Raw genomic sequence first — 25240 nt, 5'->3', positions numbered from 1 at the left:
GCAGTCACGAGAGTTAGTAGATTAACATGGGAGGATTTGAACTTGAGAGGCGGAGTGTACTGACGCCTTTCCGCGGATAAAACAACATTCCTTCTGATGTTCATTCATGTTTACTTGATGCTATAAATGAACTAGAAGGAAGAGATGATCGGTTCACGAGCGGCTTTAACTAAAGCGACACAGCGATCTGACATACACATTAAAGAGCCACAAAACGCTATTTATTGTTTAAATTTCTTTTAACAAATGACCAAATTTGAAAGGTGAGACTTTGTTTAATATGTTTAATATCAAAAGTAACCTGGTCTGTGTCTGTCAGTGTGTTGTCAGTGTCCTCTCTGCTCCGCGATGTATTTTTCACTGCGTGAGAACATGGTGTGTGTGTGAGAGAGCGGCGTAGCTTGTCGGACATAGCGACAGTAACTAAGGGGGGCGGGTCTTTGTGAACGGTCAATTCTGGTTTGGCTTGTGAAATTGGATGGCCAGGGTTTTTTAGCTGCCTGGTACGTACATGTGTGTCTCTCACAGTGCCATGTGTGAATGAAAGTGTAAAATAATCCTGTTGAAAGCAGCAGAACATATTCCACTCTGGCTGTAATATCAAGGAACGGGCTCTTAGTGTGTGTTTTGGTTTAATGCTAGTAATTCACTGTTCTACTTTCAGATGACACACTTTGACATTGCAAGTGCACATAACTTGTTTTCCCCCTTAGGCAAGCTTACCGTCGCTTTCAGAATATCTCCAACACACTGCAGTGGTTCTCTTTGGGTGGTTAAAGAAAGATTTTGGGTGACTGACTGTATAGGGCTGGGTGATAATTATCACAATATCACAAAAACCGATAATTATCACAATATAATTTTTGCCTCAATATAATTATAGCAAAAGTTCGATTAATGTTAATGCACCAAAAGCGGAATGAATCAGCGCTACTCATTTGAACCGCGCCACACGGACCATTTATCCGCTTAGTTACTAGAGCAGATGCGTTTACTCGCTGACCGGGAAACTCCTGGTGCTCCAGATGGCCAGTCCACCCCTGAACTGCACTGATAAAAATGATTTTGTGGTTAAGTAAATACTACAGATTACAGAAAAAAACAATGTAATTTAAATGAAAAAGTTAGTTCTGGCAAAAAAACCCCCCGAAGTAAATTCATTTTGGTACTCAATTCAAGCGTGTAAATATCAGCGTTATAAAATTAAGTACATTTTACTTGGGTTTTTTTCAGTGTGCACCATGGTATGGCAGAAATGTATATTCGTATCAATTAAAAAAAATATATTAATGTAGACGAGACGTATAAAGGAGTAATGGAATATAATTGCAGCATTTTTTTTTTTTTCAGTTTGCACCATGGTTTTATGGCAGAAATGTATATTTATATATATTTTTTTTTAAATATTAAAGTAGACTTGTATAAAGGAGTAATGGAATATAAATACAGCATTTTTTGGTAAGCTGTAGCATTTTTGCATCTGTATTTATTTATACTAAAAAATTTATTCCGGCTAGTTACATTTTACCATGATAATATACATGTCTATTTTTACCAATTGTTATCATGATCAATGGCCTAAATGTATGATACTATATGGATGGATGACAAATGGTTAACTTAAATAAATAACTCAAACACTCAGAATATAAACATTTTACCCAATGAGGTTGTTTACATTTTTTACGTATTTACTGTTTTTGTTAATGAACAAAAATTTACATCTGTATCCCAACTAAAGCTAGTGTCAAATGTGCATTTAAAGAGACATAACACATAATATTATTAATATTGCAGCCTGCACTGCAAACTGTGCCGAAAATACACGTAAGGAAACACAAACTATCACATTTTTTTTTCTATTAAAATATTTATTTTAAGGAAAAAAGACTGAAAAAAAATATTTTACTTAAGTTAACGCATATTTTAATGTAGAAATAAATATTTTATCATTATAAATGTTATTCTACCTCAGATCTGTGAAATGTTAACCTGGTTGCCAAGTTTTCTGACAATAAAGAGTATTATAAACAACACATTTAACTGTCTTGTTTCTACAACTTTCAGTCAGGAGCGAAAATCTACCTTTGAAAGAAATAAAGATTTGACATTTATTGTAATGATTATCATCAATATCGACTAATAAAACATTTTATTGTGATAATTCTTTGGCCATATCGCCCAGCCCTAAATGTAAGGATATCTTTATTTGTTGTTAGTACAGTTTGCATGTGTAGAGAGGCTTTTCTGTACGTCTGGCTGTGTGTAGGTGTGTTTTGCATGTGAAGAGGAAGTATTTGAGAAGTTTTACCGCCATCATTCTCGGGTATAATTTCTCAGCTGTTGTGAAATAATTGCAGTTGTGGTTGCTAGCTTCAGTCGGGTAGATTAAGGTGTGGTGTTTGAATTAAAGGAGTGCTGCACATTACAAAACCAGGTGAGGCGATTAACCCTTCACAGACAGCATTTGCTTTTACTGAAAGTTGAATCGGCTAAATATCACCCAAGAATGTTTATTGAAAAGAACCGAAGGCTTTGATGTCGTAAATACAGCAAAAAAATTATTTTATTTTGTAATCGCGAACCTAAACGTGAGATAAAGATTAGAAATTCTTATAACTGTAAAGCATATATTCCAATATAAGCCTTAAAATTCACCCCATGTTTTATTTATTAATCTTTAAAGTTAGTGTGTTTGATAATCCAGACTGAATCTCATTTGATTTAATACATAAATGCATAACTAAATTTTTAGCTCACATCAAAAATCATGAACTGAATACACGTTTCTTGGTTACAGCAGTGAGAGATGCATTGTTGTTAATGTCTAAATTTCTGCTCATAGAGAACTGGATACACTCCTGCATTTAAATTTGCTTGTCAATCCCAACACTTTGCATTATGTCTGTGACATTAGAAGTGGTTGTCATTTCATCATTGTAATTGTCATTTAGTTTATTATTAACTTATAATTGCTGTTACTTGGCAATCGTTGAGATATTTTCTAACTGCATTTGCTTGGACTTTTTTCCTCCCTTAATCCATTTACATTTGGGTCTAAGTTGCTTTATCCATGGTTTCCAGCCACTCGTACTACCATAGTAACCATGGTGACAGACGTATACAACTGCGTTACGTCTAGCGGCACGCCCACGCTGTTGTTGTTTCGTTCAAACATTATGGACCAATGGGAGAGGATCAATATTGGCATGCCGTTTTCGAGATGCCGAGAGCTAGCGTCCGTGACAAACTTTGACTTGACAGAGCTCTTGACATGTGCTTTATTAGACAGGTGAGCAAATGTACGTAAGGGATAATGTATAGCGAGGTGGTTGTTATAGCGAATACAAGTACAACCCCGGCAGGCTGATCGGGACCCCGGCGCGAAGCGGAGCCTGAAGGGGCTGTATTCGCTATAACAACCGCCTCGCTATACATTATCCCGCTTATTACATGGTTACCTACCAAACAAATAAATAATTTGACACAAAATATTGATTTAAAAAGGAGTTTATTGATTTAAAAACGATTGTATTGCTTCCGCTAAAGAACACCGTGTCCATGGCAATTAGGGCTGCACTATATTGGAAAAAAATTACATTGTGATATTTTTTCCCCCAACGATATATATTGCGATATTGAGAGCCATAACTCCAGGCTAAAGTCAATAATTACCATTCCATGATATAAAAAATTTCACTAATAAGCAAGCTTCATTACAAGTGACAAAAAGGTCACCTAATATTTATTCCAAAATTAGAATATTTCTGTAAACACAAAAGCAGAACACATTTTTAAATAAAACTGCAGCTTTACACCAACCCCACTGATTGGTTTACATCAATATAACTTAAAATAAATATATTTTTTATGAAAGAACTTATAAGCATTAGTTCACAATCTTTTAAGTCAACTTTTCATAGCCAAAGTAAAACAGTGTTGGTGTTGGTCATCATAATCATATGAAATAAACAAAATGAAATACAACTTTAATATATTTTGTAGAATTAAATCTTCTAAACCGATTAGAGAACATGTTTCTGTAAACAGAAAAGCCGAACACATTTAAACAGCAGCTTTAATTACAACACCATACTGCCTGTCAGCGCCGCCGCTCCCACCACGCGCTGTGCGTCGTGCAGCCTAATGAAAAATCAATAATTATAATGGCGATATTATTTCAGTATAGAAATAGATCTCAAGTCTCCCGGAAGTTCCGGGAGTCTCCCGCATATTGATAGCGGCTCACTGATGCCAGCACTGCGTTACCTCACAAGTATACAAAGCCTGTATGAGTAGTAATACAGCACTTCCGGGTAGTTCGGTAGAATGAAATGTCCTTATTCCTTTATATTCTCGGGACTAGCGTGTGACGCTGATTTCTGTCTCTCATTAGCAATCTGCTTCATTCCGCAGTCATGTTTAAAACATCAATGTATTCACTCATACGTAAACATGATTAGATCCACGACAAGTTACATAATTCCGCTTAATGCGTCATCAAGCTACGCATTTGTAAATTGTAAGAGGTTAGCGTCCCCCTAGCTGCGAAAAAAAATACGTATTGTAGCTTTAACTTATAATTGCTGTTACTTGGCTATCGTTGAGATATTTTCTAACTGCATTTGCTGGGTTTTTTCCTCCCTTAATCCATTTACAACTGGGTCTAAGTTGCTTACATTTTATCAGCTGCTTCTTGTTATTGACAGTGTAAAGAATGGGAATGCTAGTAGCGTCTATTTCCTCTCTGGGATGAGGTGTCCATATAGGAGAGCGCAGGAATGACCTGAAGAAACTTTGCTCCTATTGGCAAGGTCTCTGTCAGAAAGAGGTGCCAAGATGAAGCTTTCTAAACTGGGCCAACCAATTGTTGGTCTGATGTGAAATGGTGCCAATATCACCACCTGTCAGTGTCCACTGGCTATGTAAAACGGTGTAATACACATGTGGGCATTGCTGAGAAGCTGGCAATTGCATCTGTGTGCCTGAGAATGTGGTTTGTATTTATAGACATCAATCAAAGCCGCTAATAGAGTGTCTGGATGACGGCTCGTACGTCTGACTCTGCTATTTCTTCTAATGGATATGGCAAAATGACACCCATGAGATGAAGTGTGTTTCCAAGATACACTGTCCTGCCAAACTCTGGACTGTCATCCTTTCAAAATGTCCATGCTCTGGTGGTTAGACCAGTTTTTAATTAATGTAATTCACTTTTCATTGTTTTCCTTCCTGATTTGAGCTTGTGAATGCCCAGGTTTGCTTTGATCTGCTTGTGTTGTGTTCAACAGTAGTAGCTCAACGGATCACAAAACTCACGGTTCGGATTGTATTGCAGTTTTTGAGTCACGGATCGGATCATTTTTCAGATCAGCAAGAAACATTTTTTTTTTTGGGGGGGGGGGGGGGTGGCGGTGTGATGGGTAACTGCTTTCCATTTATTAACTAATAGGGGTGTAACACTATCGTGTCACAATATATCGCAATACAAAAATGCAAAAAAGATAAAAATGTATCTTGGATAGTGACAATATGTATCGTGGAAAGTTCAAGTTGTCTGAAGTTTTCAGAGTTTTAGTGTCTTTACTACTTTATATAATGTTGAATATAATGTATAATAATGCAATGGGGGAATATTTGTGCAAAAAGTGACCTACATTATTTTAAATATATCTAGTCAGTGACCGAGTACAAGCATGTTCGTCTAAAATAATTCTGTATTTTCAGCTTTAGAATCATGAATATTTGTATTCTGGTGTCACCATTGTCCTTTTGCATTGGGTTACATGCCTATTCATTCCCACCCACAATGTAATATCAAATTTAGCTTTTTTTTATCAACAATACATTTTTTGTTAACCTTTTACCATGTCTTGGAGTATCGCAATCATAACGTATCGCGAGATTAGTATCGTGATATGTATCGAATCATGACATAAGGGGTATAGTTAGTTACACCCCTACTAACTAATAAAGTTCGGACATTATTAAAAGCAAGTGAACAACAAATGCACTAATAACAAGCATAGATAAATACAATATGACAAAATTACAAATAAAGTCTAACTGTGGTATTGATTTCAGGTACACAAATGTAATAATTAAATGTAAAATAACAGTATTATTGTCAAAATACTCATCTCTGCAATATATTCTCGTGATCGGTCATTATTTGTAATTAAACAACAAAACACAGCTTTAACAATGATTAATCTATATTAAATATATACAGTGAACACTGAGGGAATAAACAAAACTTGTATGGTATAAATAAAGTTGTTTCTTTTTTTAATTTCTGTTCTTTTGGTCGCTTTTGGGTCATTTTACTGATTGTGATTATTGTATATGCATTTTCAATTTACTGCTGGCCACATAAGAGTCTCTACAGAATGGATGGATATAAACCTGATCTACTATTCCTGTGCTACATGTATATGTAAGGAATAATTGACGACAGGCCGTTGCATTATTCGAAAAATAATGCACACCCGAGGTGGTAATGCGGTCGCGAAGCGGAGGGGCCGTTACACCTCGGGTGTGCATTATTTTTCTAATATTCAACGGCCTGTCGTCAATTATTCCGCTTATACTACAGTTACCACACCTCGAAATATTGTTCAGATGATGTATTTCAAGACGTTTGTAAAGTTTTTGTCTTTAAAACGCTCTTGTATGTAGGACTAATTCCTTGCGCATCTAAACCCATGCTCCGTTGCTAATTCCAAAACGTCATTTTAGAGTTAGTAACGGAGGTCTGAGCCGCTGATAGCAGAGTAATGCTGGACACACAAGTAACGACTAGAAACATTCTCTGACTGTGAATGCAGCAGATTTTAAACACCGCTGTGAACACAGACTGAACGCGCTGAAAACGCGCGCATGATCAGTCATAAGTATCAAATTACATTCATAACCGGCCCCCGACTGAGCCTGGGTTCTCCCAAGGTTTTTTTTTTCTCCATTAGGTCACCTGATGGAGTTTTAGGTCACCATTGGGTCACCTGATGGAGTTTTTCGTTTCCTTGCCACTGTTGCCTTTGGCTTGCTCAGTTGGGGATATTCAATTTAATGAATCAATCAATATTACTATTGATTAGCATTACCAAACATGGACGTTTTATTATTGTTTTAATTTAATACTGTGAAGCTGCTTTGATACAATCTGTATTGTGAAAAGCGCTATACAAATATTCTTGACTTGACTTGACTTGACTTAGAGAGAAGCATGTGCGTCAATATTATTATTTATTAATTAATTCAATTCGTTTTAATTTGTTCATTATTTTTTTCTATTAGTGACAGTAGACTAGACTAATAAATGAAACACAAAGCCCTTTTAACAAGAATTTTATTTATTTGTTATATTATCTTCAATAATTACGAAAACCCGTGCAACAGGACTATCAATTTATTTAAATATTCAGTTTCATTTTCTATTGATTATGTATAGGACTGTATACTTTATTTATTAAAATTAAACTGCATGTTTCCATTGATTGTGAAGTTAGACATTGTTAATTGCAGATCAAGCGCATGGGGCTGCAGTTTTTCTTGTTATGAATTGTATAATATTTTCCGTTATTAGTTAACTACGCGAAGTGATATGGAGCTGTAATGAGGTCAAGACCTGCCGGAACTACTTTAGCCGTGCGGTTCCCTGAAAATAATTGCACACCGTAGAACGTTTGTCAACCAATCAGATTCAAGCATTCAACGGCCCTGTAGTATAAATAAATATAATGTTCCCACTATCCTTTCTGTAACGATGTTTAACGTGCGGATCCCACACTTCTGTATGCCGACTTCAATTTGATAGGACTAAGTTTTAAATATTTGGTTTGAACAACCAGTAGCATTTACTTGAAGTGACCACGTCTAACTGGTGTAACTGCTTTCTTGATTGAGAGCTGTGTGCTAGATCCACATGTAAAAATAAAATAAAAATGTTACCATAAACGAAAATGACAGTCATGACAGTGCAAGAGTTGAGCCTAGATCGGTATAGATAGTCATGTGAGATCATGGCGGTCTGTTTTCTGGTTATTGGTATCACTAGCTTGTTAGTTTTAGTTGATCCTTAGTATCAATATGTAAATACCATATCCAATCCAAATGTAAATATTACCATCTGCTCAGTCTAAATTAAAACGAGCCCTTTGAAATGATTTGGTTCTACCTGGCAACTCTATAAATATCAGCTAGTGTTATTATGAATTTGATTGTTTACATTTGGGTTTTTACCTGATGCCATGGAAACACCAGAGAAGAGTTAATCCATGTGATGTTGGTCTAACATCACTGATCAATAATTCATTGCTTGGAAAAAGTCATTTTCATGTACGCTATGAACTAGAAATTATTGGTCGCACATATGAATGATCTCATGTAATAGTTAATTCTGCTTTTAGCTGCTGATTTTGTGCGTGTACCCGATATATTTATCAAGGGCACTTTCTAAAGTCTCTTAGTTTCATTAAATTGTGTTTCTCTCCATTAGTCTGTGTTGCTGATCATCTCCTCCATATTTGCTTATGTGCCTTTTGCATTTTTAGCTGCAGGCTGTTGCATATTTTCTGTCAAAGTGTGAGTTCTGTTGTCGAGTCTTAAAATAGTCTGATTCCATTTGCACCCCGTTTTTTTACAGTCTGTTGTTATTATAGGAAGCACCAAGTCGAGGACAACTGTCTACCAGCTGACTTTAGCTATCAGAGCCTCCTTCTTAATATGAACTCACCCAGTGCCCCACGGGGCGACCCACACCCTAGATCTCGAGCAGCTGTACAGGACGCCGTCTCTCAAGTCACATTTAATGATATATTGCTTTATACAATACATATTGTTTCAAAAGCAGCTTTAGGGATAACAGGTAAATTATGCATTTCGGCTGTTGTTTAGCTGAAGTCATTCAATGTTGATTTAGTGCCGTTGTAAAGATTATCAATTATTAAATTAGTTAATTTCATCTATAAAGCAGTTCTGCTCGTCCAGCTCAGTTCAGTTCTCATACAGCAGCAGCGTCAGAAAAGTAATATTTATATTAAGTGTCCCCAACTAAGCGACATTGGCAAGGAACCCAAACTCCAGGTGACAGAATTGGGGGAAAACTCAGTTGGGAGTCCAGTTCTGGCCTAGTATCATGTGACTAAAATACACATCAGTCTCATCAGATGTCAGAAAATACTTGTATAATAAAAATGTATGTCTTGAGGTAGAAAGTAAAGTACACCCTCAGCAAATTCTGTAATGACACATACAGGTGAAACTCGAAAAATTTGAATATGGTGCAAAAGTTAATTTATTTCAGTAATTCAACTTAAAAACTAATATATTATATAGACTCATTACATGCAAAGTGAGATTTTTCAAGCCTTTATTTGTTATTTTGAAGATTATGGCTGACGGCTATGAAAACCCCATATTCAAAATTTCAGAAAATTAGAATAGTACATGAAATCAATAAAGAAAGGGATTTTAAATACAGAAATGTCAGCAATCTGAAAAGTATAATCAGTACTTGGTTTGGGCCCCTTTTGCATTAATTACTGCCTCAATGCGGCAAAATAAATTAACTTTTGTGGGATATTAAAAAATTTCGAGTTTCACCTGTATATCTGCCATCGAGGATGGATACCCGACCCGAGCCCGATGGGCCGGGTCCGGACAAATATTTAGAAATGATGTTGGGGTTCGGGTCGGGCTCGGTCACATCAGCGCGATAAGGCATTGAACATTTTAAATTTAAAACAGCTTATTATGTAGGTAGCAAATGGGGGCCAATTCACTTGATGCAAACGTTCGTTTTTGTGATTAAAATACATGTAAAATATTAGCAAACGTCTTCTTGTGTGCGGAAATTTATGTAGCCGTGACAACGAAACCCGTGGATGCACGCCTGTGTTAGTGCGCTTGTTGCTCGTCGCTGATGCGCTCATCTGTTGACATTTCCGAATGCCTTCCTACAGTTGCTTAATAAAAGCGAGCTTTCCACACAAACAAACGTACATGTGTCAGTAGTATGAGAAAAACCCGAGCTCGGGTCGGGTTCGGTTACTGCTCTGTCGGACACGGGTTGGGCTCGGACAGAAAAATTCGGCCCATCGACATAACATGGCCTATCACTGAAAAAAAAAATATTGACAGCTTGCTGTTGAAATAATAAATACTGCCGTCGAAATTCAAAATATTTGGGGAGTTTTTCCCTCGCCACCTCTCCTTCAGACTTGACGCTCATATGGGTTGCCAGATTGAGGACACAACTTTGCTGGCTTCCATGGCTGCAATACGCTGTGTTTTCCACCAATTGGCAACCCGGGGTGTCAAAAATACTATTGGGTAGATTGGATCACACTGACCAAAACACAAACGGTTATCCGACACAGAACTTGCACTGTCTGCACTTTATTGGACAAACTGATTAATCCAGGTGTGCCTGACCACCAACAATAATCAGACGCACCTGGATTAATCAGTTTGTCCAATAATGGCAGACAGGAACCAAAGGAGCTGAAGTTCAGGAAGTAGTGCAGCTGTGCATAAAGGCCATTGCCAATCAAATTTTTTGTCGAAAAAAGTGTCACTATAATAATACTGCAACACTGATGTATTTTACTATTTGACCAACGTTGAAATACAGTGAACACGTGGATGAAACCACTCTACGATAGATGCTGTCTTGACAAGGCAGGGAAAGGGGGTTCATCATCATGACTTCAGGTTTTCCAGGGAAAACACACACACACACACACACACACACACACACACACACACACACACACACACACACACACACACACACACACACACACACACACACACACACACAGAGCCTTTTGAAATCTTTAACCCCCACTTAGGGTTGAGTCATTCTGCTCCGGTAGTGAATTTTAAATCTCCACTGGGCCTGATCGAATGTTTAGGGAATACACTGAATAGTTATCATCTTTATCTGTTTATGGTAATGATGTTTTGAATGTTCTGCTGTAGCGAAGTCGTTTTTTTTATTCATTCAGGTCATTAAATAATGTCTGCCAAATTTTTTCTTGCAAGCAATTTTCCATTTGTTTTCTGTGTACATCACATTTCCATCTTGAGTGATCAGATTGAAGCTTTCCAGGTTCTTATTGATTGGTTCTACTAAAGAACTCTTGAGGATTGAGGTTAAGGTTGCTTTATTGCCTGACCTGCTGATTAGCAAGCAACCTAGCTTAGCGGGTTAGTGTCTTCGCTATCGCTGATCTGCTTTACACAGGCTGTACCGATCAATGTTAATTTCCTCAGCCAGGCTGTTTGTTTTCCCATCCCTGGATGGAGCTCTTTACAGGTAGGAATGATTTAGGTGTAGACTTGCTTTTGAAGCTTAAACTCTGTCTGCATTCCTTCAAAATCTCAGCGTTGGCTCTGAGAGCGTTTCCCGAGGAATAAATCTTGTGGCCTTTGGCTGATATGGCAAAGGAAGACTAACACAGACAATATGATGTGAGCTTTTGTTCTAGGGCTGAGCGATATGGCCAAAAATATTATCACGATTATCATACGATATTGATATCATGATATTCATTTACTATTAATGGGGAAGGAAATGCTTTCCACATATTTTTTCGATCTTGAGAATGAATGTAAACTTGTTTGTTCACAATTTAAACTCCACAGAGAGTAGCAAACTTTTAATTTTGGGATTCTGTTTTTCTGATTTAATACAAATGTATAAACTTAATGAAGCTTTTGAAATGTAATCAAATGAAAAAATAACAATTAAAATTGCATTTTTATTTGTCAAATAAGATGCTGCACAACAGAACTGTATAAATGTAAAACATATAGCTAAAAAATATCTTGGTTGTATGGTATTCCTTGGAAATATTATTACTACTTTAAGAAGTATGTTTTAGAATACAGTAGTGATATATTTGTCATAATTTCTTGAAGTTAAACCAAACTTTTTGCGTAGATCTTGGTTTCAGTTTCAGATGGTAGTTTTTCTCAAATGAAACGGTGAAAAGCTTGTGAAGTGTCTCTCAAAGCATCTCTGGAGATGAAGTTCATGTGTTAATGTCTTCATATATTGAGTCGGCAGATGCTGAAAACACAATGAACACACGTGTGTGTGTGTGTGTGTATCGGACGAAATCCCGCCATTCATTCTTACAGACACACAGAAATCACGTATTAGCGACATGCACTGACTGGCTGTTTTCTCGTTTATTTCTGCTGTGTGATTGTTAGATTAATCCATAATCGAGCATAAAATGTCCAGAGCTTCTCGTTATCTACGTTAATTTGATCACAATCTTGATGTATCGCTTATCGCCCAGGCATATTTTGTACTATTTTCAGTAGAACAGTGAAGTAATGGATTCCACTGAATCTCCTTGTAATAAAAATGAGCTTGCACAGACAACGTGTGTCAGACATAAACATTAACATGGCGTTTCAATATTTTAGAGTTTGTGTATATGTTTGTGCTGTTTATACAATATGACGATATGTTTGGAGATCCAAGACAAGATCAGTGTGCAGTCTGTTATATTTACATATCTTCTTTGCAGACACTGAATCTCAACACCTGACACCTGTTGACTTGAATAATTACTTGTAAAAACTTTAAGCAAGTGTTTACTTTTTTGAGAAAGTAGATTTTTTGCAAATATGAACCCTTTTTAATTTTTAACTTTTCATGACATATTTAAATATAGGAGTTAGGGCTGTAAGCGATTAATCGCGATTAATCAAATCCAAAATAAAAGTTTGTGTTTACATAATATATGTGTATTGTGTATAATTATTTTGTATATATAAATACACACACATGCATGTATACATTTGATTTTTTTTTTGTTATTTATATATAAAATAGTTATATTTATATATAATATAAATCATATAAAAATATATATGCAGTATATAAATGTTAAATATTTCTCAAATATATACATGCATGTGTGTGTATTTATATATACAAAATAATTATACACAATACAAACATATATTATGTAAACAAACTTTTATTTTGGATTCGATTAATCGCGATTAATCGTTTACAGCCCTAATAGGAGTGTACATTAGTATATTAGTTGCCTTTATGTTGGCATAACCACCCAACTAGAGTAAAAATGTCTTTGTTAAACCAGCAGAACAGAAGCTGATGATCCACCTCCTTCCTTCCCATGATCCCCTTTCCTTTTAATTATCAGTCTTGGAAGTGTTAATTGCACAAATCTTCTCTGCACTTGTTTGCATCGGGTAATAGTGCCTTTCGGTAGAGCTTATATATAACCTGCACTCAAAATAGTTCCAGTCTGCAGCAGAAGGACTCACATTTGACCATGTTAATAATTAGGTAGAGAGTATAAGGAGATTTCTAATAGGATAAATGATGACCTTCACACTGTTCTCGGGAACACTGACACCTGTTTGAGATGTGCTGAATAAGTTCACCTCAGATTTGTGTTGAGTCCGTCAGAGACCGAAGGCTGGCGTCTCTTTGCTGGAATGCTAATGTGATCTTTGACGATGGGATGTGGGGGCGAATCCCTGACATAAAAAATCTCTCTTGCTCTTTTCCTTCACACTATCTCTCTTTATTTCACTCACCCCCTGGGTAGTAGCCACTTGACAGTCACTGTGACAGATGCAGGTGCTTTAGTGATGGTGTCCCAGTATATTACTAAATGAATATTTAACACGCCAGCTGTTGATTAATGAAGGGAAGCTGAAGTTCCTCCTCAAACTGCTACCGCTTGACTATAATTATGACGCATCAAGTATTTTACACTACCTAGTAAGGCAGGGTGAAAAATGAAAAGCATGAATTGAAAACAGAGTTGCACGATTCTGGAAAAAAACTGACATTCGTATATTTAGTTTTTCTGCTTTACAGGTGAAACTCGAAAAAGTAGAATAGTTCAAAAGTTCATTTATTTCAGTAATTCAACTTAAAAGGTGAAACTAATATATTATATAGACTCATTACATGCAAAGTGAGATATTTCAAGCCTTTATGTGTTATAATTTTGATTATGGATTACAGCTTAAAACCTTTTCACAATATTCTAATTTTGAATTTGGGGTTTTCTTAAACTGTAAGCCATAATCTTCAAAATTATAACACATAAAGGCTTGAAATATCTCACTTTGCATGTACTGAAATAAATGAACTTTTGCACCATATTCTAAAACAAAAATGAAAACAATTTCACCAGATGACTTGAAGTTATATTTGGAAAGAATTAAATCTCAGGGTGTATGTCAATAAAATGTTTACAAATTTTTTTTGGCAATCCCTGCATAGTGCATACATGTTTTTATATTTCCTGTGTTTAATGTTCATTAAATAATCCTTATTTTATCAATAGATATTGTTCGATCTAATTGAAGTATTTCTTTTTTTTATCGGTGTACTGAAAAATATGAACCATGAAAAAGGTGATCTGGGAAGGTGTTTGTTGTCATGTTTCATTTGTCTCATTTATTCAGTTTTTCAGTTGTTGCATTATGTTAACATTATGGTCTTTTAGAAAACTGAACAAATGTAAGCGTAGTGACCGCAATAACCTCAGAATACAGCCAGAACAACCGTTAGCAAGAGGAAATAGGAGGGAATATGATGTGTCATTTGTGCTTCTCCATTCTTTCTCATTTGCTTGTACACTTACCGTACTAATTCTGGGTGTTTAAAGTCACTAAGCAAAGTTGAAGGACCGTACATGGCATCCCGCTATATTGGGATCCAGCTGATGCATACACACATTCTGCTTCTGGATGCATTACGTTGCTGTTGCCTGGCTTAAAGTTTTTGCATTAGGGTTGCATGATATTGAAAAAAAATGCGATAACTTGTTAAATAATGCGATATTCGATACAATTATGCTTAAGCGTGTCATTTAAATTATATTTAAAAACTGAAAATGATATAACCAACATGCATTTTTCTTGTTTCTCATTCTTTTTGTGAGAAGAAAGCATCCCAATGACTTCTGAAAGTGAACAGCAGTGTTTTACTGTGGCATTGCATAAAAAGTAAAAGTGTCTTTTTAATGTTAGTGTACACCATAAGGGTTTAGGGTTTCAGGTAGGCCTACATTAGGTTTATTTAACAATAGGGCTGGGCAAAAAAATCGATTTTTCGATTAATCGATTTTTAAAATGTGGTCGATTCAAAATCGATTTTTTCCCATATTTATTTATACCCATCACCCAAAAGCCAGTATTAGTTTTCCTACAGTGTTCATAAGCGTGCAGTCTCCATGTTACAGCGAATGCTGTGAGATTTTATGTTAGTTTTCTCTTAAACATAAAATAACCTGGGGTTCAGACCAGGGTTCAATAACCAGTTCAGACATAGAACTGCGCGCGACTGCTCCTCACTGTCTGGGACGGACAGTAATCAGTTTTGAGCGGCACGTTAATATTAAGTATGGAGGAGATTCAAGCTGTGCTGCTTGTGTGATGTTTTGGAAATACGAGACCAGTGGTCTTAAAGCCTGGACCTCATTGTCCGTCCAGCGGTCGTATTTTTTTTATTAAATTCCATATTTGCAGACAGAGACAACTCTTACTGCACGAAGCCAAGAACCGTGAAAAAAAAAAAAAAAGGCGGTTAAAATAAAATGCTGCGTGGAGTCAACCAATCAAAATGCGGCGTGAACTCAACCAATCGGCATGTTCCCCCGAAAGTTCCTGAACTTTGAAAAAGTACTACCTCGCCAGCAGGGACTTTCTGAGGGGGAAATATTTACCCGGAACTTCATTTAGACCCTGATTCCTGCGGTGTAAACACACCGAGTACCAGCCCAAAGTTCCTAGTTCCTGGGGAAAGTTCCTGGGGAAAGTTCCTGTGGTGGAAACGTGGCTTTAGTAACATTTAAAGGTGCTTTCACACCTGCCTCATTATAGTTGGGTTGTATCGCACTAGGGTTTGTTGTCCCCCGTGGTGCGGTTGGTTTGTGCCGGTGTGAATGCAGCAACTTCGGTACGCTTTCAGACGAACTCTGGAGCGGTTCGTTTGTGGTGAGAACGTGATCCGACCTCGAACAAAACCCAACTGCCAAAGAACTGCGCATTTTTGGACTAAACCAGCTGCCATAGTCGGTGTATTATCTCACTGTTTAGCAACATTAATGCACGTCTCCTCCCGAAGTGACTCGCGGTGTGCATTATTTTCAAGCCGCATCCTCGCTTCATTCTCAAATGTTATTTTTTGCCTAAAATGACGTAGACAAACTATATAATAAACTATGACCAGGGATACAATCAGCCCAGTCGTCTCTCCATAGTAAAGCGACGTGATGTCTGCCGGATTTTCCTTCTTTGTTTACTACCAAGAGTTGGAGTTTCCCCGCACGTTAATTATGACCAATCGAAGTGGAGTTATAGAAATACGTTCAATACACATCTGGCCAACGAGTGATGTGGATCGTCACGTGACTGCATTTTGTTTTTTTTCATCAACTGATTTGGACCAGAGCGATCAGTGTGGTGTGAAAAGGAACCAAAACGCCTGAATTATTTTTCGCTCTTGATCCGGACCAAATGAACCGAACTACAGATGTGAACGCACCCTAAGAATGTCACATATGTATGTAAAAGCCATGTGTCCAATCTACTCCCTGCTGTCCGTGTCTACCTAACACTTGGACTTTTTGTAATATTTTGGAGTATTAAAATCACAAGCTGTTGCGATATGATATCATGATATGTACATTTCCTGCATTTCTATATATCGTGCATCTCTAATTTGTATTTATTAAGTATAATTGCATTTCAGAATCAAAACCGAAAACCGTCCTATATGCACATGAGAGCTAATCTGTGTTTTCTCCTAAATGAGCTGGTTGCTTATTAACAGATGCATCACTAATGTCATGCGGTCTCCAAGCCAATCCACATGTAGGAAACAAACTCGAATATCACATTTCACTCACGTTATGATGGAGGATGAGAGACCGCTCGACTCTGGCTCAATCATACAGCCAGTCAGTACGCGTGATGTGAAGTAAAATGCTTGTTAAATGTTAGACACTCGTGTAAATGTTCTCCGCGTCCTCATAAAGACAGGTTTGTAGTTCCTAATCTCGCGCAACCTTGATCTCATTGTATTGAAGGAGACAGCATTCATCCTGTGGCTTAACCTGATGAACCTGTTAACAGTGATGCCCACATAGTGACACGTGATGTGGGATGCTGGCGGTGGGTGGAGATGAATGTCACTCGTAATGTAGTCGTGCTTGACAGTGGATCTATTCATCTGGCTGAGCGAGGAAATTCAGAAGCATTCATTCTGAATGAAGTTGAACTGAGTACATGAAACAATTACAAATTATGGGCACAAAGCCAGGTCTCCAGTGCCCTCGATGGGTGTTTTTAGTATGTGTGTAGCCGATCAGTAAACGAGTTGAGGGCTTGCCTGGTCAGCTCAGCACTTGATTTCCTAGCAACGTTATTGGCTATTTTAAGCAAATCTGTAGCTAATGTGTAGAGGATACTTTTCATTGCCTTTGGGTCAACCTTGATCACAGTAGTGAGCAATACATTTGTCAGATGGGTGATGCAGTGGTATTTTAGTATAATTTCTATGTTATTTTAGTATTTATTAATATTTTGAATCAGCTTTTAATTTGTTTGAATTTTATTATGCTTTTGTCTTTTAGTTTTTCTTACAAATATTAAAGCTTAAATGTATATTTCAATTTGAGTTTTAGTAGCCTAATTGTAGTACTGAATCTTATTTCAGTTATTTTATAGTATTTGTTATTTTTATATTTACAGTTTTCATTTTAAATGTAAGTTTTAATAATTGTATGTTATGTGCTTTTGACATTTTTTTTTATTTTTTTTTATTGTATAGCTTTAATTAGACTTATTTCAGTTTTTATTTCAACTAATTTCAGTGTTTTGCCATTTAATATTTATATTTTATTTTATTTCAGCTTTATTTAAATGACCTAAACCAATTTTTAATTTGTTTTTTTAACTGGGGTGATAAGTGTATTATTATTCCCTATCTAGTTAAATAATATTTTTTAAGTTTTGCCACTGCCTTAAAAATGTGTTTATAATCTGTATTGTATGAACCTGTCGACCTCTATAAACTATGTGCATTGCATTAAATTATTTCACCTCTTGGCAATGCAAGTTTAGCTCGAGCACTTCCTCTTTTTTAACCATTGCTCTCTTTCGTCTAGCATGTTTGTTCTGCACACTTTCAGTCTAGTGCTATATCTGATCTCATCTGTAATCTCTCCGTCTCTCCTCTGTTTACAGTTCTATCTCCAGGACACCAAAAGCAGCAATGGCACCTTCATCAACAGCCAGCGTCTGAGCCGGGGGTCGGAGGAGAGCCCTCCCTGCGAGGTGCTCTCCGGTGACATCATTCAGTTCGGGGTGGATGTGACCGAGAATACCCGGAAAGGTGAGGAAAGCCTGTTTGTATTAGTGGTGATGTGTGTTTGTCTGTAATGCAGGTGTGGATTAGGGTTGGGTACCGAACCGTACTTTTAATGGCACTGACCGAATTAAAGGGATAGTTCACTTTAAAATTTAAATTCTGTCATCATATACTCACCCTCAAGTTGTTTCAAACCTTTATGAATTTCTTTCTTCTTCTGAACACAAATGAAGATATTTTGAAGAATGTTGTTAACCAAACAGTTAACTGGTCCCATTGACTACCGTAGTAGGAAAACAAAATACTATGGAAGTCAATGGGACCAGTTAACTGTTTGGTTACTGACATTCTTCAAAATATCTTCCTATGTGTTCAGCAGAAGAAAGAAATTCATAAAGGTTTGAAACAACTTGAGGGTGAGTATATGATGACAGAATTTTAATTTTAAAGTGAACTATCCCTTTAATTCGGTCACAATGATTCACATTAAATCAATCAGTGGCAAATTTCGGTATACCTGAGAATGCGTCTGGGCGCGAGAGTAATACTATTTAAATACAAATCCTGCATGTTCTTTGTGTGAATGAGTGGCGCAGACGTGCGGTTTCATTTATCACACACACACACACACACACACACACACACACACACACACACACACACACACACACACACACACACACACACACACACACACACACACACACACACACGGCGCTCGCTGTGTTTTTCAGTCTCTGCAGTCTCACTACATGAGAACATGAATGCATTTTCAGAGCCGCTCTGAGAGTCACTGAATTCATCAGCATTTTACAGTTTAATTTAAGAAAAACTATTGTTACATCATTAACACTCGTAAACTCAAAGGTCTTCACCACAACACATCAAAATAAAAGTAAACTTGATAATATATTACTGTTGTACAGTAGAATTTAGATATCTCAATTTAATAATAATAAAAAATTAATTTAAGGAATAATCACACTTTTTCTTCTTTTAATGGCCTAACTGTGTGTAATGCAGGTGTGGATGTGTACCTAAAAATATTCCTTTTTTAAATATTCCTTTATTAAAATGTATTTGCTGCTTGACTAGTGTTAATTCGGGGCCCTGTTTTTTTGGTAGTGTAATAGAGGACACCTTTTATTGAAAGTCTTTGACACAAATGCAGCTGTTACAAACGGCACTTTTCGAAGACTCTGTGATGGCAGAGATGCAATTTTGAAACCCAAGAGTGCTGGTTGATTGCTGCTCTGGACGTGTTGCAACTTAAGTACATGCAATGGGACGCTTTCACAATCAGATACAAATGCAAAGTAACTTACCCTTTTAAAACTAATGTAAGCATAGATTTGAGAGATGGAATGAGAGCCTGTTAGGAGCGCTGTATTTTAAATGGCAAGGTATTAAAATTAGCTTCCAGTTTATTCCAGTCACATTTGGGTGTTTAATTCTTAGCATTGTTGCGGCACAAGTTGGCTTCGTCTCATCAGAACGCAAGGAAATCTTCTCTGGATTTTTTTGATGATCACAAACTCACTTTTAAAGCTGATTATTTGTGCTTGTTATAAAAAATTTTATGGCCTGTTTATGTTTGGGATAACCTGTACCTTTCTTTAAATTCTTATGAAAATAATAATTTCCATGTCTTTTTTTTGTACGACCACTGCCCATGCAACACTAATTTATGTACCCGGTTTTCTCTTGTTCTTTTTAGTCACTCATGGCTGTATAGTGTCGACCATCAAGCTCTTCCTACCAGATGGCATGGAAGGTCGGCGGCGATCAGAGTGAGTCCTGTTTGAATATTTATAATTTTTTGTGTCATTGGCTCAACCTGGTGTGGTTATCAACCTTACCAGCTTTATCATTTATAAAAACATGCACAGAATGTGATAAAATCTCTGAGAACTGAGGCTTACAGCTGCTGATTATACTTATTCAGTTGACCAAAACAAGATTTGCCTGTACTTGTGCAGAGGAAATGACATGTGGGCTGTTAGTGGGACTGCTAGTTGCCAAATGTTGAATGACGGGAATTAGTGGTGGATCAGATCTTGGCTTTCATGCTGGTTTTGGTTCTGTGGTTGTTGTCACTTCCTGTGTTTATTTTCTTGGTTATTTAGCAAACGCAAGTATTTACATATATAATCTAACCACATGCCACAATGATGCTCTGTGCCTTTCCATTAAGTCTTTTGGTTTAGCAGAATATTCCAAATGAAATTCAGCGTAAGGTCCATTTACAGCATCTATGGCATCGAAATAATTTGGACTAACAGTCACTTAGTTTTTAGTTCATAAAAATGTTTGTGTAATGTTGTGTAAGAAGAACTATAGGTTTACTTTTACTTTGTTGTTCTTTTTTTATAAGCTTCATGTACATAACTGATAAGAAAAAAAATTAAAAAAACAGTAATTTCACTGAAAAGCCATCAAATGAGATCTGGGATACTGGGAATGTCAATTTATGAGTTTTAAAAATGACTTGTTCTTTTTTACTTCCAAAAACTAACAGTGTTTGTCTGTAAAATTGCATGAAATTAAATTGCCCCTATTCCAGTTTTTCACCGTATATAGTAGGAGACAAATAAACTAAATTTTTTAGTCTTTTACTGTAGGGCTGCACAATGAATCACATTTTAATCACGATTTTGGCTTCCCACGATTAAATTCGCGTGATAATGCGATATTTAAAATGCGTCATTCCGTTCATAGAACGCTCCATATTAACGTTTTTTTTTTTTTTTTGCCAATCTAGCTCCGTAAACCACGGTCTGATCATGTGACTCCATGAGCCAATAATCAGAGTTGTTCCCTGCGCAGCTTAGTTTCTAGATGTAGAAACTAGAATGTTTTGCCGGACTGGACAAAAGCAAAGCGAACTGGGCGAGAGAGACCGAGTGTGTCTGACTCTGCGCACGAGCAATAGTGTCTCTAGTCTATCCTAATATTAATTATAAATACAATGTATATAAAATATAAATACAATATAAAATAATACATTATTTGTATTTATTCTTTAAGGAGATGCACTGAATTTTGGTGAATAAAAGGACCCATTTTATTTTGATGCACATATGTGTACATTAGCAGGAAATGTAGCACAATATGGATGTGAAGGCAGTTATAATTAGCCTATGTGATAAAAAAATTTTTTTGGTTCAAATCAACAAATAATTGGGATAATTAATCGTGATCTCAATATTGATCAAAATGATCGTGATTATAATTTTGGCCATAATCGTGCAGCCCTATTTTACTGTTAAATTTACTATCTTTAAAAAAAAAAAAAATATATAAACAGTGGATGCCATTGATTTAATAGCACATTGTACATCAAATTGTAATGATAGCTTACAAAAAGGTGATATTTTTTGCCTCAATTTCATTTTGTGCATGACCCGGCCAGTTATTGATTTTTGATTGGATTTGCGTGATGCAGACTGTCTGAGACGAGAGATGAGCACAGGCTCCATAGGGGTCTCGCGGGTCTCATCCGCCTCCATCTGCTCCCCGTTCAATTTCGACAGCATTAGTCTGAGTGTCACCAAATCCACACAGGTTTTATTACATTGAAATCTAGGTGTGCACCACCAACTTTACGTTTCACCTGCATTTTCTTCATTTAGTTAAAAGCCTGCATAGCGTATCGCTATTGAACTGCCATCCAGGGTACAGAGCCAAACAGTCGTCTAGCTAGTAATCTGATTCTCGGCATGGCTGGTGTTTATTATATTCATGAAGAGGGATATTGATGGTCTTGTTGACGGAAGGGATTTCCTACCACCGTATGAACGCTATGTTTGACCGTGCATGTATCATCGGCTATAAAAATCGTTTAACGGAAGGCATCCGTGAAGCAGATGGCTCTCGCAGTGAACGCTTCCCTGTGGCCTCCAGTGCTGGCAGGACCCGTTAAACCAACTCACGTGGAAACAAGGTGTGTACTGTGGGCATTTCTGGAGCTTTAAAAGATTTCATGCATCTCCTCGTTTAGCCGGGAAGTGCTCGCTGAGTAAAGCTGACAGGGAAATCTCAGAGATCTTTACTCCATAAACACTGGCAGGGATGTGGGACCACACACCTTGAGTCTGTGTCTCTAAATCCTCCCTGTGGCTCAATGCATTAATGACTGAACCTCTTTTTTTTTTACTCCCGCTCTGTTAGGGATGGGTCAGTGATTGTTGACTGGTCGTTTAATAATTGTCTAGTTTGTTAGTGTGGTCAGCTTCCGAGTTTATCTCGTTTTGTTTTGTTTTTTATTGTATCTAATATAATATGTATGATCACATATAAAATGTTACAAACCTGTCCTGGAGTACCACCAGCATTTTGTATGTCTCTCTATATCTGACACCCAGGCCGTGCAGTCTCGACTAATGAGCTCATGAGTTGAATCAGGTGTGATCGATGGAGACATACAAAATGGCTACGATTACATGCACAACTTTTGTTTCAATCGGACTGAATTCATTCTGATTGATGAATCCGAACGTAGTGTTTACATGAACGTTAAACGTGATCGGGTTGATGTGTGCGTTTATATTTCACAAGCTTCAAATCGGAATATAATTTTTGACATGCGCACACTGAACGAATATACAGAGTTTCCTGCAGTTTAATATTAATAATAACATAATTACATATAATAATTATAAGCACATAACTATTCTCCTACACTGGTTCTTTATTTGTTTTAAACATCAGACTTAATATTTATCCATTTCTGGTCATAATTTGGAGACAATGGGCCTCATTCATGAAACATTCGTAAATATACGAGTAAATATGTGAGTGATCTGCGCGTAAAGAGACCTTCCCGAAAATTCTTCTCCTGATTCACAAATACTTCGTAAACGTCAGATGTGATAGTGAAACGTGTGTGTGTGTGTTATGAATTCCAATCTGTCGTAAATGGGACGCGCGTTCACGCTCATTCTCAATTACCATAAATCCCGCCCATTAAATCCGACTGACAACTATATATGGGCATCATACTATGACACCAAACGAAGGATTTCAACATGTCTTCTTAAAAGCGAATGAAAAATAAAAAATTCTCATTATCAGATAATATTTTATTATCAGAAGTTCATTCAAAACGCCACATAACAGGGCCGGATTAACCATTGGGCAATTGCCCAGGGGCCCAGGACATCTAAGGGGCCCTGGGCACCGTCAAATATTATGTCAAATATTATGATTAAAATGTCTCCACGATCTGCTTTTGAATAAATATCGTAGGATCGTGCATTCTATCAGTTTGCAGTTCTGGCGCCTGCGTCTCAACATAGCCTACTGTACAGCGCGACGTATATTCACATGAAATGCAGAGGAACGGGACACTGTAGTTTATAAAAATTAATTATTTGCATGTGCTTTAAAGCCTTGCCGGTTAAACATGTCATTCGCTGCTGATGCGCTGTTCTAACGGGCGCTTTTCTGAGCGCAATAACGTTACACCCGCCGACGCGCACATGCACTAAAAGCCTACAGCGCCTGTTATTTCAAGCGTACATAGTGGCGTATCAGGTCCTAAAAAAAGCAAGCTTGGCAGATATTACAGATGCAGTTACTGGAGTTTCATCTGTTAATCGAACAGTCCCAGAAGTGAAGAGAAAATGGTTCGACATGAAGCTCGACTGCAAAAAACGAATTAGTTCACTTCGAAAAAATATAGCCGAGCCGTATTGAGCAATTAATTATGTGATTAAAGTGTTCCGTTTGCAGATGCTATTACTGGCTCTTATAATAAAAGTAAAAAGAAAAAACTTATGTAATTAATATAATAGCTATTTTTTCAAAATGCTGTGTAAATATGTCCCCGATTAAGGTGAATTAAAATGCAGTCTTATTAATGAGCAAAACGTTCGGAAGTTAAACGCACTATTTACACGTGGTTGGGAGCAGGTGTAGATTTCTTTCGTACCAACTAACATTTGGAAAATACGAACATTTTAATGAATCCGAAAATTTACGCCAGAACCACTTTACACACGATTTACACAAGAATTCGTTCTGCTCGTGTTTCATGAATGAGACCCATTGAGCATATGAACCGTTGTTCTGTGCTGCTCATATTTATCACGCAGTAAAAATGCCCAAAACCAGTCGTCTGGGGATGAGAATCCGAAACAAGGACTGGTGGGACATTGTCCTGCTCCACTTCACAGACGCAGTGAAAGGAGAATTATAGAAAGATGGGACACTCATTTATACAACACTTTATTCAACAGGAAGAACAGCTCGCTCCGCACGTCATACATCATTACACTATTTAAAAGGGGGAATAAACCCCCTTTCAATGCGATCGAAATTCAGATCGAGCTTAATCGGATCGATAAAGGTGTTTACATGAAAGCTTTTCAGTCCGATTGAGCCGTCAATCCCATTACTAATGGATTATTTGGTTGCATGTAAAGGTAGCCACTGTCAGTACAAGTCCGATTATTTGTGCATCCGATTGGTATATCTAAAATTATTGATGTCCACACTAAAGGTGTCACAATCTCGAACTTTGAATAAAAAAATGTAATCGTCGCCACGCCCCCATGCCACGTTCGGTCGGCTTGTCAAGCGGAAAAAAACATGCGTGTTGAAGTGCTGCGAGTCAAGGGACTTTCACACTGGATGCGTGGCGATGTGGAATGAAGTTTTGTTGCTGCATTGAGCCGTTGCTGCCGGGCGAATTTTAAAGACGTGGTGCTGCGCGACTCTTAGATTTATCGGTTAAACCAACAACTGTTTGTGTGTTTTGTTGTGAACTTGAATGTCATCTTCTGTGAATAAGACTCCAGTTACAAAAGAGAAACTAGATGGCAGGTTATTTTGTTTAAGTTTTCTATTGACTGAAGA

At 37.1% G+C, this 25240-nt stretch overlaps 1 protein-coding gene across 6 annotated transcripts in view; it reads left to right on the top strand.

Annotated features, from left to right (window-relative positions):
• slmapa (sarcolemma associated protein a) overlaps positions 1–25240 on the top strand; it is a 64245-nt gene that overhangs the window by 2857 nt on the left and 36148 nt on the right. For all 6 annotated transcript variants that reach the window (XM_079597795.1, XM_079597793.1, XM_079597792.1 and 3 more), the window contains exons 2-3: positions 18259–18406; positions 20100–20172. In XM_079597795.1, coding sequence (XP_079453921.1) covers positions 18259–18406; positions 20100–20172 — 221 coding nt within the window. The remainder of the gene's footprint in view (positions 1–18258; positions 18407–20099; positions 20173–25240) is intronic.

The sequence above is a fragment of the Phoxinus phoxinus genome (assembly GCF_949152265.1).
Source record: "Phoxinus phoxinus genome assembly, chromosome: 22".
NCBI classification, from domain to species: Eukaryota; Metazoa; Chordata; class Actinopteri; order Cypriniformes; family Leuciscidae; genus Phoxinus; species Phoxinus phoxinus.
This window is presented reverse-complemented; position numbering and strand designations above follow the sequence as displayed.